The sequence below is a fragment of the Lissotriton helveticus genome, chromosome 8 (assembly GCF_964261635.1).
Source record: "Lissotriton helveticus chromosome 8, aLisHel1.1, whole genome shotgun sequence".
Lineage (NCBI taxonomy): Eukaryota > Metazoa > Chordata > Amphibia > Caudata > Salamandridae > Lissotriton > Lissotriton helveticus.
This window is the reverse complement of record NC_136069.1, coordinates 209328853-209345080: the sequence shown is the minus strand read 5'-3', so window position 1 is coordinate 209345080 and position 16228 is coordinate 209328853. Positions and strand designations below refer to the sequence as shown.

Sequence of the window (16228 nt, the reverse complement as noted above, 5' to 3'; positions counted from 1 at the left end):
CGGCAGATCCCTCTCCCTTCCCCAACCGGAGAACGTAGTTGTGACGGACGTGTCCCTCCAGGGCTGGGGAGGCCACATGGGAGAGGCGGAGATCAGAGGCCTCTGGTCTCCGGCGGAGTCCCAGCTCCATATCAACCTTTTGGAGCTGCGGCGATTCGTCTAGCACTGAAGGCATTCCTCCCCTCTGTTCGGGGGAGTGTAGTGCAGGTGTTCACGGACAACACCACCGCCATGTGGTACTGCAACAAACAGGGCGGGGTGGGGTCGTGGACCCTTTGCCAGGAGGCTCTGCGCCTCTGGCAGTGGCTGGAACATCAGGGCGTGACCCTGGTGGTTCAACACCTGGCAGGTTCTCTGAACGCCAGGGCGGACTAACTCAGCCGTCGGTGCATGATGGATCACGAATGGCATCTGAACTCTGACGTGGCGCAAGGCCTCTTTCAGCGATGGGGAGAGCCTTGGTTAGATCTATTCGCCACCGAAGAGAACGCGCAATGTCATCAGTTCTGCGCGTTGGAATTTCCAAGGCGGCACTCGCTTGGCGACGCTTATCGTTGCGTGTGGAGTTGCGGTCTGTTGTACGCCTTTCCGCCTATACCACTTCTGCCCAGAGTGCTGAAGAAGATCAAGCGCGACCGGGCACAAGTCATCCTTGTGGCACCAGACTGGGCACGAAGGTACTGGTATTCAGAGCTACTCAGTATGTCAGTCGGTCCCCCTGTTCGTCTGCCTCTTCAGGAGGACCTTCTGTCGCAGCAACAGGGGACGGTCCTCCACCCGAACCTGTCCAGTCTCCACCTCAATGCTTGGAGATTGAGCGGCGACAGTTGAGGCCATTTGACTTGCCTCCTGAAGTCTGTAATGTCATTCTGGCAGCCAGGCGTCCCTCCACAAAGTCGGTATACGCCTGCAGGTGGAACAGATTTGTGGCATGGTGCACAACAAAGGCTGTGGATCCTCTTGCTGCCCCTCTTTCTGAGGTTCTTTTCTTCCTTCTTTCTCTTGCCCAGCAGGGCTCTGCTCTGGGCACTATCACGGACGCGGAGCCGCAGAGGACGCCTACCGACGCGCAAGGGTACTGCTTCACAAAAATTTCCGGATCCAGTCGGACGCCTGGGGATATTCTAAGGTAAGGAATCTATCACTAACTAATGTCTCTTACAGATATATCGTTACACAAGTAGTAACTTGTGCTTCTGGTAGGCAAATATATAAGAGTAAAAAAAAGGTAGTTTGTTCCTGGCATTTGTGGACCTCCCAGCGGCCTTTGACTCCGTAAGGCATGATAGGCTGTGGGAGGTCCTTGAGGCAGTGGGGGTTGATCCCCATATTATCGCCTTTTTACGATGTTTGTATAGTGGTGCTACTGCAAGCGTGCGGTATGGCTTGGGTGGGGGGGAATCCACTAAGGCTTTTCCTATTTGGAGTGGGGTCAGGCAAGGCTGCGTTCTGGCCCCCTTCCTTTTTAATCTCTACATTAATGGACTAGGAGAAGCGTTACTTCTGAAGGGTAAAGATTTTCCACAAGCAGGTGATCGTCCCATACCGGCACTTTTATATGCGGTCAATGCCGTTTTAATGGCACGCACACAAAATGGTCTTCAGAGGGTCTTGGTGAGTTTAAGTGGTTTTATGAAGGATTTGGGTCTTAATATAAACATCTGCAAGACCTTTGTCATGAGATGTGGTCAAGGGACCGAGAGGACACGCAAAATGTTTGTAGATGAGAAGTTAGCCTCAACTAAAAATGTCTCCTACTTAGGCATTTTATTTAATCAGCAGGACTCGTGGGCTCAAATGATTTTCGCCAAGAAATTAGCGTTTACTAGGTCAACCACAGCTTTTGCAACTTTCGCTAAAAAACTAGGTAGAAAACCACCCACAGAGCTCCTGCAAATATATAAGGCCAAGTGTATCACCATGGCAATATATGGGGTAGGGGTATGTAGGGCTTCGTAAATACCCTCCCATTACAAATTGTAGAAAATTAGTTTTTGAGCTATATTCTATCTCTACCACCCAGCACCTCCTCTTATGTGTGTCATGAGGAGCTGGGCCTCCCTTATATTGCTGATCTTATTAACCTCTACCGCGCTAGCGGGTTTTCCCGCTGTACGCTGAAATTTGAAAATCGCGCGTAACGTGACAAAGCCAGCTCGTCATCCGCGTAGCGCAGGTAACGCCCATGACGAGCTGGCTTTGTCATCAGCGCTGAAGGGGTTAAATTAGAGCTAATACTGTTGTGGCACAGGATCTGGTGTAAAGACCAAACCAAGCTAAATAGGGAGATCTTGCAGGACAGTTAAAGGCTGAAAGAGGCTTTAAAGATTCCCTGGATTAAATTTGTACGTGACTTTATGAACGATCTGGGTCACCCAGAATATTTTCAAGATCCAAGCTCTATGCTGATGATTGCCAGAAAGATCTTAAAGAAAGGACTCCAACTACTAAATTCTATTCGAATGGCAGGGGAAATTTCAAAAATAAGTGTGATGCAACAGCAGCTATTACGTACTACTTCAGGGATGTAGCCTTATTTATCTTTCATACCTGGTGGTTTTGAAAGGTTGCTCCTAACTAGATTTAGATTGTGCAACGTCCACAGACTATTGTCACTACCAAAAATGAATGACTGGTCCTGTCCGTTACCACCTTGTCCGTGTGACAAAAGTTCTGAACAATCTACTATTCATCTAGTCCTGTTTTGTACATTTTATCATGAGCTAAGTAAAGTGTGGTTGATTCTATTTTTAAAATGCATAGGGTTGAAGCAAGTCGCCTAGCCTTTATTTAACTTCAGCTATTGGAAAATCAGCACATATCATGGAGATTAACAATGTTTTTAAAGACGGTGCTTCATCATAGGAAATGTATTGAAACTGATGAGTTATAATTACTAGGCATCTTCCTTTTATGGGTATGTGTTTATTTCCTGCATTTTATAAAACTTGAGAAGTGTACATCGTTTTTAATACTGTGTACATTTAATATGAAATGTTACAGGTTTTTATGTGCTTTTATGTCTGTTCAAAAAGCAGCCGAATAAAGCTTTTATGACTTGACTTGAGCACATTCGCTAAAGGTGTGCATGTTTGAACTAAGCAGGAGGCACAAGTTGGCCAGATGATTCTAAAACACCCTTTTGCAACCTCACATCCTTAACACTCTGTCTACTTAGCTGAGTAAAATTGCTGTGTAGTCTATGCACAGTATATGAATGTAGAAATATCCCGAAATGCTAAGGCAATCAGACCTGTAACAGTAGTTTTGCAGTTTGGAGCTCTTCTAAATTCATAGCGACCCACCTGCCCCTTTACTGGAAAAAAAGGAATTTCAAAGAGAAACTGAAAATGATGAGTGTTGTGGACTTATGCTAGAAGTTACCAGGGGTTGACACAACTTCTCTGGTTGACTACCACAAGAGACAAGCATTGGCCAAGTCAAGAGGCCTCGCCTAAGCAAGAGCTATTATCTGTGCAAATGTCCTTTAGCCATGTTGTACAGCAGCGCAGCTGTTAGCATAATGGTTAAAAGGTTTAAAAAAAGCCCTGATGGGCAGGCCATTTCCCTAATTACGGGGCAAAACCAAGCTCAGCGACAGCAGATTGACAGCTTAGAGCAAGGAGTGTCCCAGGAGGAGGCCTATCATGCTACAGGCACAAGTGAGGAGTCACAACATAAGGTACACTTAGCACAACAAGAGTACAAGGCTTACACATGGCAGGCGGCTAAAACCAGACTCACCAAAACGCAGCACACGGTTTATGAGCTAGGTGATAAGGCAGGCAAGCTTTTAGCATGGCTTGACAAACGAGAATGAGCTAGTAAATGGGTTGCACAGATTCAATTTGAAGATGGTACTGCTACAGCAGAGCCTAATCAAATAGCAGAGGCATTTGTAGTCCACTACGAAAGGGTATACACACCCAAGGCCACCAACACTGTCTTGGAGAATCTCGACTTTCTTAGAGACATAAAGATGCCTACATTGTCCCCGGTCTCGTCTGAAGCTCTTGACGGTAACTTGTCGTCCGACAAAATTTGCCCTAGCGATTGGCGCATTACACACAGGCCGGGCTTTGGGGTCCAATGGGAATCTGGTGGAATTTTTCAAGAACCGCATCTCAACTTGTGCCACATTTACTTAATATGTACACTGATAGTTTAGAGAAAGGTATCTTACCCCGAGGCCAACGCCTCGCAACGATAGTGACAATCCATAAACCAGGTAAACCATCATAGGACTGCATGCCCTATAGGCCGATCTCTCTTATAAATGCAGAACCCAAAATACTTGTGAAGGTGTTAGTCATGAGACTGCAACCGTATCTCACCACACTGATTCACCCAGATCAATCCGTCTTTATGCCCAATCGCAACACCGCCCTTAATTTAAGGAGATTACATAGTGTCATAGCGCGTTGGTCCACGGTTGAGGAAGATGCAGTTATCCTGTCACTAGACGCATGTATGGCGTTCGACCTCGTCGAATGGCCTTTCCTCCAACACATGGGTTTCGGTCCCAAGTTCTACGCTTGGATACGGTTAGTGTACACACAGCCCTTAGCACATGTTGCTGTAAATGGCCATATTTCAACTGACTTCCCGCTGGGCAGAGGGACAAGACAGGGCTGCACCTGTCCCCGCTCCTCTTTGCGCTAGTGCTGGGATCCTTGGCGGCATGGATACGCCAGGACCAGTTTATTTGTGGCATGAAATGGGAACATGGATGGGAAGACCACATTTCCCTCTATGCGGATGATGTGTTGTTGTATCTCACATCCCCTGCGCGCTCCATTAATTGCTTGCTGGATATTTTTACCTCCTATGCGCGGGTCTCTGGGTACACTATAAATTGGGGGAAATCCCTCCTCTATTTGCTACCTCGTCCCCCACCACGACTTCCCAAGAGGTTGCGAACTTCAAATTACAAGCAGATGCTTCAAATATTTGGGAATCTACGTAACGCACAATAACACACAGTTCACCACCGTGAATCTCACACAGCCACTACTGAGATTCAGACGTGATGTCAACCACTGGCGTTCCCTGCGACTCATACTACTGGGAAGGGCGGCCCTCTTTAAAATGATGGCACTCCCCAGATTTTTGTATGCTCTCCAGAATACGCCATTTCCAGTCCCCTCGTCATATTTCACGCCAATAAACGCTGAAGTGACCGCCCTATTATGGGACGGAACGGCGACCCGTATCGCTACAAATAAATTAGTACAGAGTTGGTATGATGGAGGTATTGCCCTCCCCAATATAAAAATCTACTACTGGGCCTCACAGCTAACTGTCATTAATCAATGGCTTCATGCACCTCAAAAAGACACTTCATGCCGCATGGACAGACTCCTACTCTAGCCTGATGGGATTATGGGAACACTCTATAATAAGGTCAAATGGACCGCCCTCACGAGCCCAACTGTGCACACCATACAAGTATGGTTCAAGGCACGCCGAGCACTAGGCTGGGAAGGGGTCATAACACAAGCTACGCCGCTATTAAACACTAAAGGCTTTAAACAATGGGATCTGATAGGCATCTCGAAGGTAGGGGACATGTATAAAAGAAAGGTGAAGTAATCTCATTTGCCCAACTACAACCGGCCATCTCCCACACATATTGGAAAATAATAAATAACCAACCAGATACCGTAACAGCCCTAAGGGCAAAGTGGGAATCTGAACTAGGTGACTTAGATGACTTGCGTCCCCCAAGGAGGTGGTGATATCTGCTAAATTCAAATTAGTACAACTAAACATTCTGCATCGTACATATTACACGCGCATGCTTCTACATAAAATTGGTAGATCTGACACACCATTCTGCCTCCGTCAATGTGGTGAATCAGGCACATTCTTACATACAATCTGACCATGTCCAGAGATAGTAAGGTATTGGGGGGCTGTTATGCGTACAATTTCGCAAGTCACGGACACCACGGTTCTACCAGAACCAAAGAGATGCATTCTTAACATTTGGGAACCCACAGACCTCAACCACGTGACTCAGGAAGGGGTGACATTCAGTATGACAGTGGCGAAGCGCAACATAGCTCAACGCTGGAGATCCAGACAGGCCCCTGCCCTTTCCCAATGGTGTTGCGACAAGGACAGTATAATGGTAGTTGAAAAGTCGGTATACATCCACAGAGGATGCCCCAAGAAATGGACTCGAATAAGGGGCATGTGGAATGCTTTTCGTGGGCATATCTGTGAACCCCCGCAAACAGATTTGCAGCTGGAGACAAGTGATTGAAGTAATTAGTACAAAATGTTATGTACGAAGTTAAAGCCCTCTGTTGCCTTCCGAGGATGGGCACTAAGTAATCTATCCGATAAACTAACTGTCATGCGCGTGATAAGTACTGTAAAGAAACATCATGTATGCACAACTGCAAATTCCATTATTAATACAATGTTTTGTTATTTACAAAATGCCAATAAAAATATTTTGGAGAAAAAAAAAAAGCCCTGATGCTGACACTAACCCTGTCCTTCCCTTTTTTCCCCTATGGCGGATGGGGTAGGCAACAAGATCAATAACGGGTGGTGGGATGCGGTTGTGTGGGAGGGATGTGGCAACCAAAACAACTTGTGGATGGTCGGAGGGAATGGGCAATGGGGCAGTCTTACCGTGATTTGTACCATGGTTACAAAACATTGCCCATGCCAGTAGTTGTCATAGATGACTTATGCTGCTTTATGGCAGGTCAGACGGCAACACAATGGTAGAGAGGTTGAGTCGGGGAGCAACATGGACAACAGATGGAGGCACAGGGGGAAGCATGGACAATGGAGAGAGGTCCTGGGGGCAAGCAACATCGAAAAGGAAAGACGGATGGGAGAAAGCAACGCGGATGAGGGAGAGAGAAGTACCTCAGGGGGACAGCTGAAAAAGCTGCACTCTGTTAGAGCGCTTAAACTGAACAAAAAAACTAGTGCATAAAACAATGAGCAATGAGAGGACACAAGTAATGCAGCAATGGACAAACAAATGAAGAGAAAGGAAGCCTACAGCAATTGACCAAAGAGAAGCAAGCAAATGAATGACCATTATTTATTTATTGAGTTTTATATAGCACTGGCTAGACCCGGAGGTATCTGAGCCCTTTACATGAGGAAGAAACATTGTTTCAGAACATGATTATAAAGTTACATCAGTTACTGGAGCTTAGTTGTAGGAATTACATGTATACAAAAGCATAGCATAAACATGATGCCAAACAATAGTAGGTAATGGATGACCTTCAAGCCTACAGATAGTAAACAAAATGTCTCAGAGACTGTCAGGGTGATACCTCAGGAGAATAACCGGGCCGCCTGGTCATCCGAATTTATCTATCTATCTATCTATCTATCTATCTATCTATCTATCTATCTCGGCAAGTGAAATCCTTAATGAAGATGACTTTCAATTGGAATTGTTATCCAGATTGAAATATTGTCAGCTGAAAGATTGTGCACAGCTTCTCCAAGTTGCACAAGCTAGTGGTACTGTGCCTCCGAATTCTTCCCTGTTCTTGAAAGCTCGAACAACATCTGGGCGTGTGGAATGCATAGGTTTACATTAAGTGCCCCTGTAACCCTGCTTTCTCTATAATATTCCCTACTGCAAATTCCACCGTATCAATATATGTCAGTGGTTTTGTCGAATTTGACCTTAGCAGTGAGAATGATGCCCTTAGAAGTTTTATATTCTCCTGACAGCAGCAACCATGCTTACTCCAGTATTGGTAATGTTCATAGATTCCCATAGCTTGTATCGTTCCCCATCGTCGGGATTGGGGTCCCTGGTAAATAAAAAATACCATAGAAATAGGTAAAAAAAAAGAAAAGGGCCTAGGCCTCATCTCATTTTGTAGCGTATCCAACTCTTTTTTGTAAAAGAGACTAAATACAATGAACAGCCAATCAGAAGAGCCTCACCCCATAGAACCTTCCTGAGAGAGCATCAGAGCCTCAGATTTTCGTAGTGTTGTGTAACAGTATAACAGAAGATGCTAGAGGCTGAGATTTCCCAGGGGAGGAGGGTGGGCGCATGGTAATCTATGAAAATTACTAATACTGGAGAACCAAAGTTACAGGTAAGTAACTTGTTTTCTTACTCCAGTATTGGAACTTTAATATATTCCCATAGCTTGTATCAGAATAGCGAGCAGTCTCAACGCACATTTTGTATAATAATTTCTCAAATACACAGTTTCTGCAATATTCCAGATTTGGCTGCTGCAAGGGATTAATGCACTTTTAAGTATATAAACCGCAACAAGTAATATTGATGCAAGGGACACCCATGCAAACATTTTGATACCTCATTGACTGGAGCATAGGGTGTGTAAACCATACACATTGGCTTGCTGCCACTATTTGTAAGCAGTCTGAATATCATTAAAGATTCACACCAGACATTTGTTGAGTCCTCTTGTACATTTTTTGTAAATGCCCATATCACTTTACAGGTATTATAAAGCTTCCATCAATGTGAGTAAAATAGTCCTCATCAGAGGGCGCTTTGATAATATCTGGGCATTATATGGCTAAACTGTATTTTTCAGTTTGAACCAAACAGGAAACGTTACCTTCCAGTCAGACTTTGTCCGTTTTTCTAACGTTCTGGGGTATAGATTTGTAACATGATTAAAATGGATACAAAGAAGTTTGTCCCTTCTCAATTTATACCAAAGTATTAGAAAATATGAAGATAAAGGTGCTGAATATGAACATGTACTGGGTGACGGATAGAGAAAGTTAATCCCAATGTGGCCCTGCCCCTCCTAGGGCAGAAAGACCACTAGACACCAGGGAGTAGGCCATGCAAAAAATAACTGGTAGGGGAAGCCCACTCAGGCATCAGGCAGAGCCTCCACCCCATAATGGACTGAACTATCTTTCTGCCTCCTAAGGAGGCAGACTCTGGTTTACTGGGGGCAGAATTCTCACTAAACACCAGACACAACTGGCCAAACACTAAATCTGCATCAGGCTACAAAATGGCCCAGCAGTCTTTCCGCCTCCCTGGAGTGTTGGTGGCACAGACTGGGGTCTTTTCTCCCTAGTTAACTCCTCCTCCCTCAAGAAACTTCACTAGACTGTCCCACACCCCAAAAGAACCACCATTCTTTTCGTCTCCCTGGGGCCTAAAGCATCCCCACTTCCCAATATCAAGCAAGTAGAAATTTGGATTCCTTCGGCCATAGTTTTGACATACAGGTTGACAAAGAGGGGACAAAACACAATTTGTTCTCACATGCCATGGCAAAAGGCTCACTATGGAGAATTGGGTCATCTGTCAACCTGGGATCCTCTTACGTCCTGGGCATTTTAGAAACCTAGGGACACAGGCAAATTTAGCCTGATATTACTTGCATAGATTCCGCTACATTTTCTTACCTCCGGTCCCCTGCAAACGTGAAATTTTATCTAAAATCATGTATTTTCATCACATTTCTGTGAGGGAGCCACAACATTCCTACCACCAGAGTGTTCCCACACTACTTCTGAATAAAAACAGTACCTCACTTGTATGGGTGGGCCAGTCACCAGCGACAGGAACTGATGAGTTTAAAGACAATACACACACTACATGGTCATCCTTTCCCATATCAGGCGCTAGGCTCTATCACACAAGTGGAGCGCTGTTTTTATCTAAAGCAATGTGGAAATACAGAATAGTAGAACATTATTATCAATTGGATTTCTCTCCACTTTTTGCTTCCAAATGTAAACTAGCGTGCAAGAAAGATCATTTTGCAAAATGCCCTCTGAATCCCATGATAGTATGGGAAACCCCACATTCACAGTTCTACAAATAACCACTGTTTCTTAATTCAGCTTATTATTTTTAAACAGATTTTGACTATTAAAGCAGCACCGCATAGTAAGCCAAAGAGAGGCATCATGTAGTACTCCCAACGATGCATATTCATTTGTCAGAACCCACTATTCCTCAACTATATCCCAACACCCACCACCCCAAGTTGCCTCCAAGTATCAGCCCATCTAATAGATACATATGTTCCGATATGGGTTCATGCACCCAGCAGATTAAAAGTGAAAGTCCACTGTAGTCCATTTTGGGAAGCTGACACACCAATATACACACAGCAGGGGATGGAATCGTTATCCCAGTAGGCAGAACAGTCCGGAGTTAGGGCTTGCCGGATTGGCAGGGGACGCTGCCCACGATAAAGGGTCCAGATCCTTTAGGCTGTCAACTAATGCCTCTCAGGACCTGGCCACTTCCATGGAACTGAATCCCTGTCTGGCCTTCCAAAGCAGTGCTCTACTCTCATACAATGCCATCTCTCTAACTCCTTGTGCCAAATTGTTGCTCCGGGGCCCCTAGTAGCTTTTTAATTTCTCGTGATTTCCCTTTTTGCTAAAATAAAAGCTAGAGCAAAAAACAACAAACAACAAACAACAAACAACAAGTGATGGACTGAATGTGGATCAATGTCACACACTCCCCCAGTCAAAAGATCTGGGCCCAAATCCATCGTTTTTTTGCACTCCACACCACCCTGGGTCAGATAATGGCTTTATGCAAATCAGCTCTGACCCTGTTGCCCCATGGGAACAGTCCAGTCCGAACTACAACAGCCATATCTTTCCCAGACCGGAATCAAGCATCCGAGGACCGGACCGGTTTCGAGGTAACACCTCTCTTCAGCCCGGCTAGCTTGACTCCAAGTGGTGTGGAGTGCCTGGGACCCACGTCTGGGCATCCCCAGCGCACTTAGGGCGGCAATTGCAAAAAACAACAAGTGATGGACTGAATGTGGATCAATGTCACACACTCCCCCAGTCAAAAGATCTGGGCCCAAATCCATCGTTTTTTTGCACTCCACACCACCCTGGGTCAGATAATGGCTTTATGCAAATCAGCTCTGACCCTGTTGCCCCATGGGAACAGTCCAGTCCGAACTACAACAGCCATATCTTTCCCAGACCGGAATCAAGCATCCGAGGACCGGACCGGTTTCGAGGTAACACCTCTCTTCAGCCCGGCTAGCTTGACTCCAAGTGGTGTGGAGTGCCTGGGACCCACGTCTGGGCATCCCCAGCGCACTTAGGGCGGCAATTGCAAAAAACAACAAGTGATGGACTGAATGTGGATCAATGTCACACACTCCCCCAGTCAAAAGATCTGGGCCCAAATCCATCGTTTTTTTGCACTCCACACCACCCTGGGTCAGATAATGGCTTTATGCAAATCAGCTCTGACCCTGTTGCCCCATGGGAACAGTCCAGTCCGAACTACAACAGCCATATCTTTCCCAGACCGGAATCAAGCATCCGAGGACCGGACCGGTAAAAAAAAAAGCTAGGTCTTGGAATTTCCCGGTCCCTTTGGATTTGGCAGTGTGGGGGGAACCAGCTCAATAGGCAGTGTCCCAGGATGCAGGGGACCTCCGTTAATGTGATGTCCGCAGGTGTATGATTTATTTCATCCCAGTAGTGTTCTAGCGATGGGCAACTCGACAGTATTTGGAAGAAATCCACCCCCTCTACTACACATTGCAGACACTCTCCTCAGGTTGGATTGAAATAGCTGTTTATTTTCTCTGAGGTGAGGTATGATATTTGTAGGATCTAAAGATTGATTAGTTTAAATCAGGTGATCGTAATGCTCTGAGTGTCCACTCCACCAAGGTCGCCCAGTTGCCCTCTAGTATGAGTGTTCATAGGTCCTCCACCCAGCTAGTTCGTAGGCCCTCCAGGGACAGCATCGTATCTTCCCTGATCGGTCTACCTAGGCCGGAGACCACTTTGAATGTGCCACAGTATGTGATGTGGAATGGTATCCCTTGTGAGGAGCGGGTTTTCAGAGACCCGCACCCTATGCTTCCCAACCACAGCGTCACTGCCATATGTATCAGGAAGTGTCCCTGGGGTAAATTGAACTCTTAAGTTGAAGTCTTCAAATTGAAGGAGCTCCTTGTATGGAACAGGTCACCCACACGTTGCCACCGTTGCTTTCCAATCCATCAGTACCTGCCAGTTCCCCCATGTAGTAGCACCTCCAATATTTCCAGGGGCATGTCTGATGAGTATGGGACAGTGTTCAAGTTTTTTGTAAACCCTTGACCCCACAAGTTCGTAGCACTCAGAACTCCAATGCATGTTTGTCATGGGGAGAGCCACGTCCACAGGAGTACTCCAAACAGTTGGTGTCAATCAGGGACAACCAGTCCCATCTCACAGCCTTGGGTCATTCTCCCCGAAAGCTACTGAGTGAGCCACTGCAGCAACGCCGTGAGGTAGTACATTTCAAACACTGGGACATATCACCCCCTTCGACAGGGCGCTGTAACGTTATTGGGGCTACTCTCCGATGGCCCATTCCTCTTATAAAGGCAATAATGAGGGAATCTAGTTCCCGGAACAGCGCCCGGGAAATCTAGAGAGGTAGTCACAGTCACAAAGAGTTACAACAGTCTAGGGAGGCCAACCATTTTAAGAAGCGCAATCCATCCCTCCACGGACAGGGGACGCGTCCTCCAGAAGTCAGTGCATGTGCAAAGTGTGCAAACTGCCTTCCCAGCATTCCCAGTTAGCAAGTCACTCTGATCATGGAACACTTTTACCCACAGATATTGCAGGCATCGGGCCCCCATTGAAGCACCCTTGATCCCTCATGGGGTGTGCGATTTGCAAGCATCGGGAACAGATGAGATTTCTGCCAACTGACCCTCCATCCCGATATCAAACTAAAGTCATGGATCTAGCGACTGGTCACCACTAGGTCCTCTGACTTACCTCAGAGAGTACCTATATAGCCACCGCACACATCACTTTCAGCATGGATGACGCCACATGGAGCTGAGTGTCGCCTCATACCGGCACGCAGAGATATTGCTCACAAAATAAATTCCAGAACCAGTCTGACGTCTTAGGATACTTCTAAAGTTAAGAATCTGCAGCTAGATAGTCTCTATCAGATAAGATGTTTCTGAAGGTAAGTAACTTGTTCTTTAGGTCATTTGTTAAGCCTGCTGCGTCCTTTCTTGCATGCAACATTTTCTACTAGTGTATTGATTTGTTACCCCACGTCTACTCCTATGCCTTAAAAAAACTCTACTATCCGTCCCATAGGTAAGACATCTGAAAATCTTCTAAGCAATCTGTTTGCTAGTAAATGATGGAGACGATTTCAATATGATTGCTAACTTGGTATTTTACAATGTTTTTCATTTATTAAAGAATGACAAAAAGAATCAACTTGATGGCAAATTACAAGATATTCGCTGTCGACTAACCATACAAAGGCAAGAAATTGAAAGCACGAATAAGTCTAGAGAATTGAGGATTGCAGAGATTACACATTTACAACAGCAGTTACAGGTGCGCAAAATTGTTTCTGATCTTTCTTATTGCAGTGTTGGATATCTCTGATCAAATATATTCTTTATAAATGTGTATAGAAAGGCACTGTAATTTGGTTTTATTTTCTAGTGGTGCGTATATAGTGGTGTTACTAAAGTATTATAAGGCATAGATATTACCTGAGGGTTCTTTGCTCTTGAACTAAGAGCAATGCAAAGTAGCTTCACTTCTGTCCTCCTTGATAGGGCACAGTGGATGGCACTGATGTTTCCTTGCTTGAGTCCCTTCACAACTTTCATTCACCCACCCAAAGTAGGGAATCAACAGTTGGGCAGTACAGGTTTTAGTAGGTTGCACTGCCATGTACAGGTGAAGTGTCCAGCAGCCTCAGTCTGCCACCCTTCGCAGTTGCTAACACCAAAGTGTCTAAAAGTGATTCAGGTAATGTCTGTTGGATAGAAAGCTTACTGATTGTATTTTAGGTCTTGCTATCGTCCATAATTAAAAACTTATTTCTCACTTGCATTCCCTCTCAAATATTCACTTAAATATTACAGGTCATCGTTTTTTCGAGACCAGTTAAGTTGAAATTCGGGCTGAGCTGCCACATTTAATCTAGGCAAGCTAAGTTTTTGAAAACTTGCAATAAATATGGAAAAGTGCAAGACTGTTCCTTACAGTCTTCTCTTTGGGATGAAATGATGGCCCCAGTTATACTAGTATAGCAAATACTAATCGTGCAGCATGAAGGACGAAAGGAACTCTACTTAAAAGTTCAAAGAAGGTCAATTCTGTATATTCAGCTTATAAGTCTAAAGTTAATCCGTTTTTTAAATGTAATTCTGAAACAGAGCCATGCCTGACTGAGTTTGAAATCTATAAACGTTACTGTAGGCAGCCACTTTTTAATGATCAATATCTAGCTACGGTCAAGAGCAAATAAATAAAGCTGGGGTGTGGCCTAATTCTCACCTGTTAATTTTCCTCCTGTTGGTCAGTATTGTCTAGTAGAAAGTATATAGTCTGTGGTTAAAAAAAGGGCAATCTGTCGAATATTCTTTGTACCTGTCCCTGACTTTGAGGCAATGGAAGAAAATGGCTTCAGCTGTTATTTATAAAGTTGGGTGTTAAGACTATATTCTCAGCTGGTTCTAGATTTGTGAAATGAGTAGATCTTGTCACTCGTTTACTCATCATGTTGTATGTTTAATTTTTGAAGGGTTGATATTTCATGCCACCCTGTTCCTAATTTTTATTTTGCATTCTGTTTAAAATAACTGGCTGTTTGAACTACATTATATTGTGTGCATCCGTTATATTCTGTTTGTAATGTAATTTCGATGCCTTTTTTTTTAACAAAGCAGTACATTAAATAAAATAAATATAACCGGCTCCCTTACATGCTATAGAACATATGTTTGTTGTCAAACTTCAGACCCTTGGAGTCATGAGCAGGCTTATAAATAAAAAAAGCTAATGTAACAAAACAAAGTCAGTCAAGTCAAGTCAATAGATTTGTATACCGCGCTACATACCCATAGGGTCTCAAGGCGCTTGAGGGAGGGTGGGGAATTACTTGTCGAATATCCAAGTTTTGAGTTGCTTTCTGAATGCTAGGTGGTTCTGAGTAAGGCGAAGGTGAGTGGGAAGTGAGTTCCAGGTTTTAGCTGCCAGGTAGGAGAAGGATCTACCTCCCATGGTGGTTTTGTTGATGCGAGGAACAGTGGCCAGGGCTTGGTTGGAGGATCGTAGCTGACTGGTGGGGGTGTAGAAGGACAGTCGTGTGTTGAGGCATTCGGGTCCAAGTTCGTAGAGTGCTTTGTGTGCGTGGGTGAGGAGGCGGAACGTTATCCTCTTATGTACGGGGAGCCAGTGGAGGTTTTTTCAGGTGGCCAGAGATGTGTTCTTTACGCGGGATGTCTAGTATGAGCCTGGCTGATGCGTTCTGGATGCGTTGGAGTTTTTTCTGGAGTTTAGCGGTGGTACCGGCGTATAGGGTGTTTCCATAGTCCAGGCGGCTCGTGACCAGTGCGTGGGTGACCGTTTGTCTAGTTTCGGTGGGGATCCAGCGAAATGTTTTTTTGAGCATGCGAAGAATGTTGAAGCAAGAAGATGAAACGGCGTTGACTTGTTTGGTCATCGAGAGTGAGGAGTCCAGGATGACGCCCAGGTTCCGTGCGTGGTCCGTCGGGATGGGCGCTTTTCCGAGGGCCTCTGGCCACCAAGAGTCGTCCCAGGCGGAGGGGGAGGTGCCTAAGAGAGGACTTCTGTTTTGTCTGAATTCAGTTTCAGACGGCTGTGCTTCATCCATTCGGCTACTTCTTTCATTCCTTCGTGTAAGTTGGTTTTGGCGGTGTTAGGGTCTTTGGTAAGTGAGAGGATCAGTTGAGTGTCATCAGCGTAGGAGATGATGTTGAGATTGTGTTGGCGAGCGATGGCCGCAAGGGGGCTCATGTATACGTTGAAGAGGGTGGGGCTGAGTGACGATCCTTGTGGAACGCCGCAGATGACTTCAGAGGCCTCTGACTTGAATGGTGGGAGGCGGACTCTTTGGGTTCTTCCGGTGAGGAACGAGGTGATCCATTCCAGTGCTTTTCCTTGGATTCCGACGTTTCTGAGGCGCTGTAGAAGGGTGCTATGACAGACTGTGTCGAAGGCAGCGGAGAGGTCGAGGAGGATGAGGGCGACTGTGTCTCCATTGTCCAGTAGAGTTCGAATGTCGTCTGTGGCTGCGATGAGGGCGGTCTCAGTGCTGTGTTTGGCTCGGAAGCCAGACTGTGAGGAGTCGAGTGATTTGTTGGTTTCGAGGAAGGCGGCGAGCTGGTTGTTGACAGCTTTCTCGATGACTTTGGCCGGGAATGGAAGGAGCGAGATGGGGCGGTAGTTTTTG

The 16228-nt window shown here is 45.5% G+C and overlaps 1 protein-coding gene across 10 annotated transcripts in view; it reads left to right on the top strand.

Moving 5' to 3' along the window:
- Positions 1–16228, top strand: part of ITSN1 (intersectin 1) — a 1522922-nt gene that overhangs the window by 653742 nt on the left and 852952 nt on the right. For all 10 annotated transcript variants that reach the window (XM_078656938.1, XM_078656936.1, XM_078656937.1 and 7 more), the window contains one exon: positions 13216–13356. In XM_078656938.1, coding sequence (XP_078513064.1) covers positions 13216–13356 — 141 coding nt within the window. The remainder of the gene's footprint in view (positions 1–13215; positions 13357–16228) is intronic.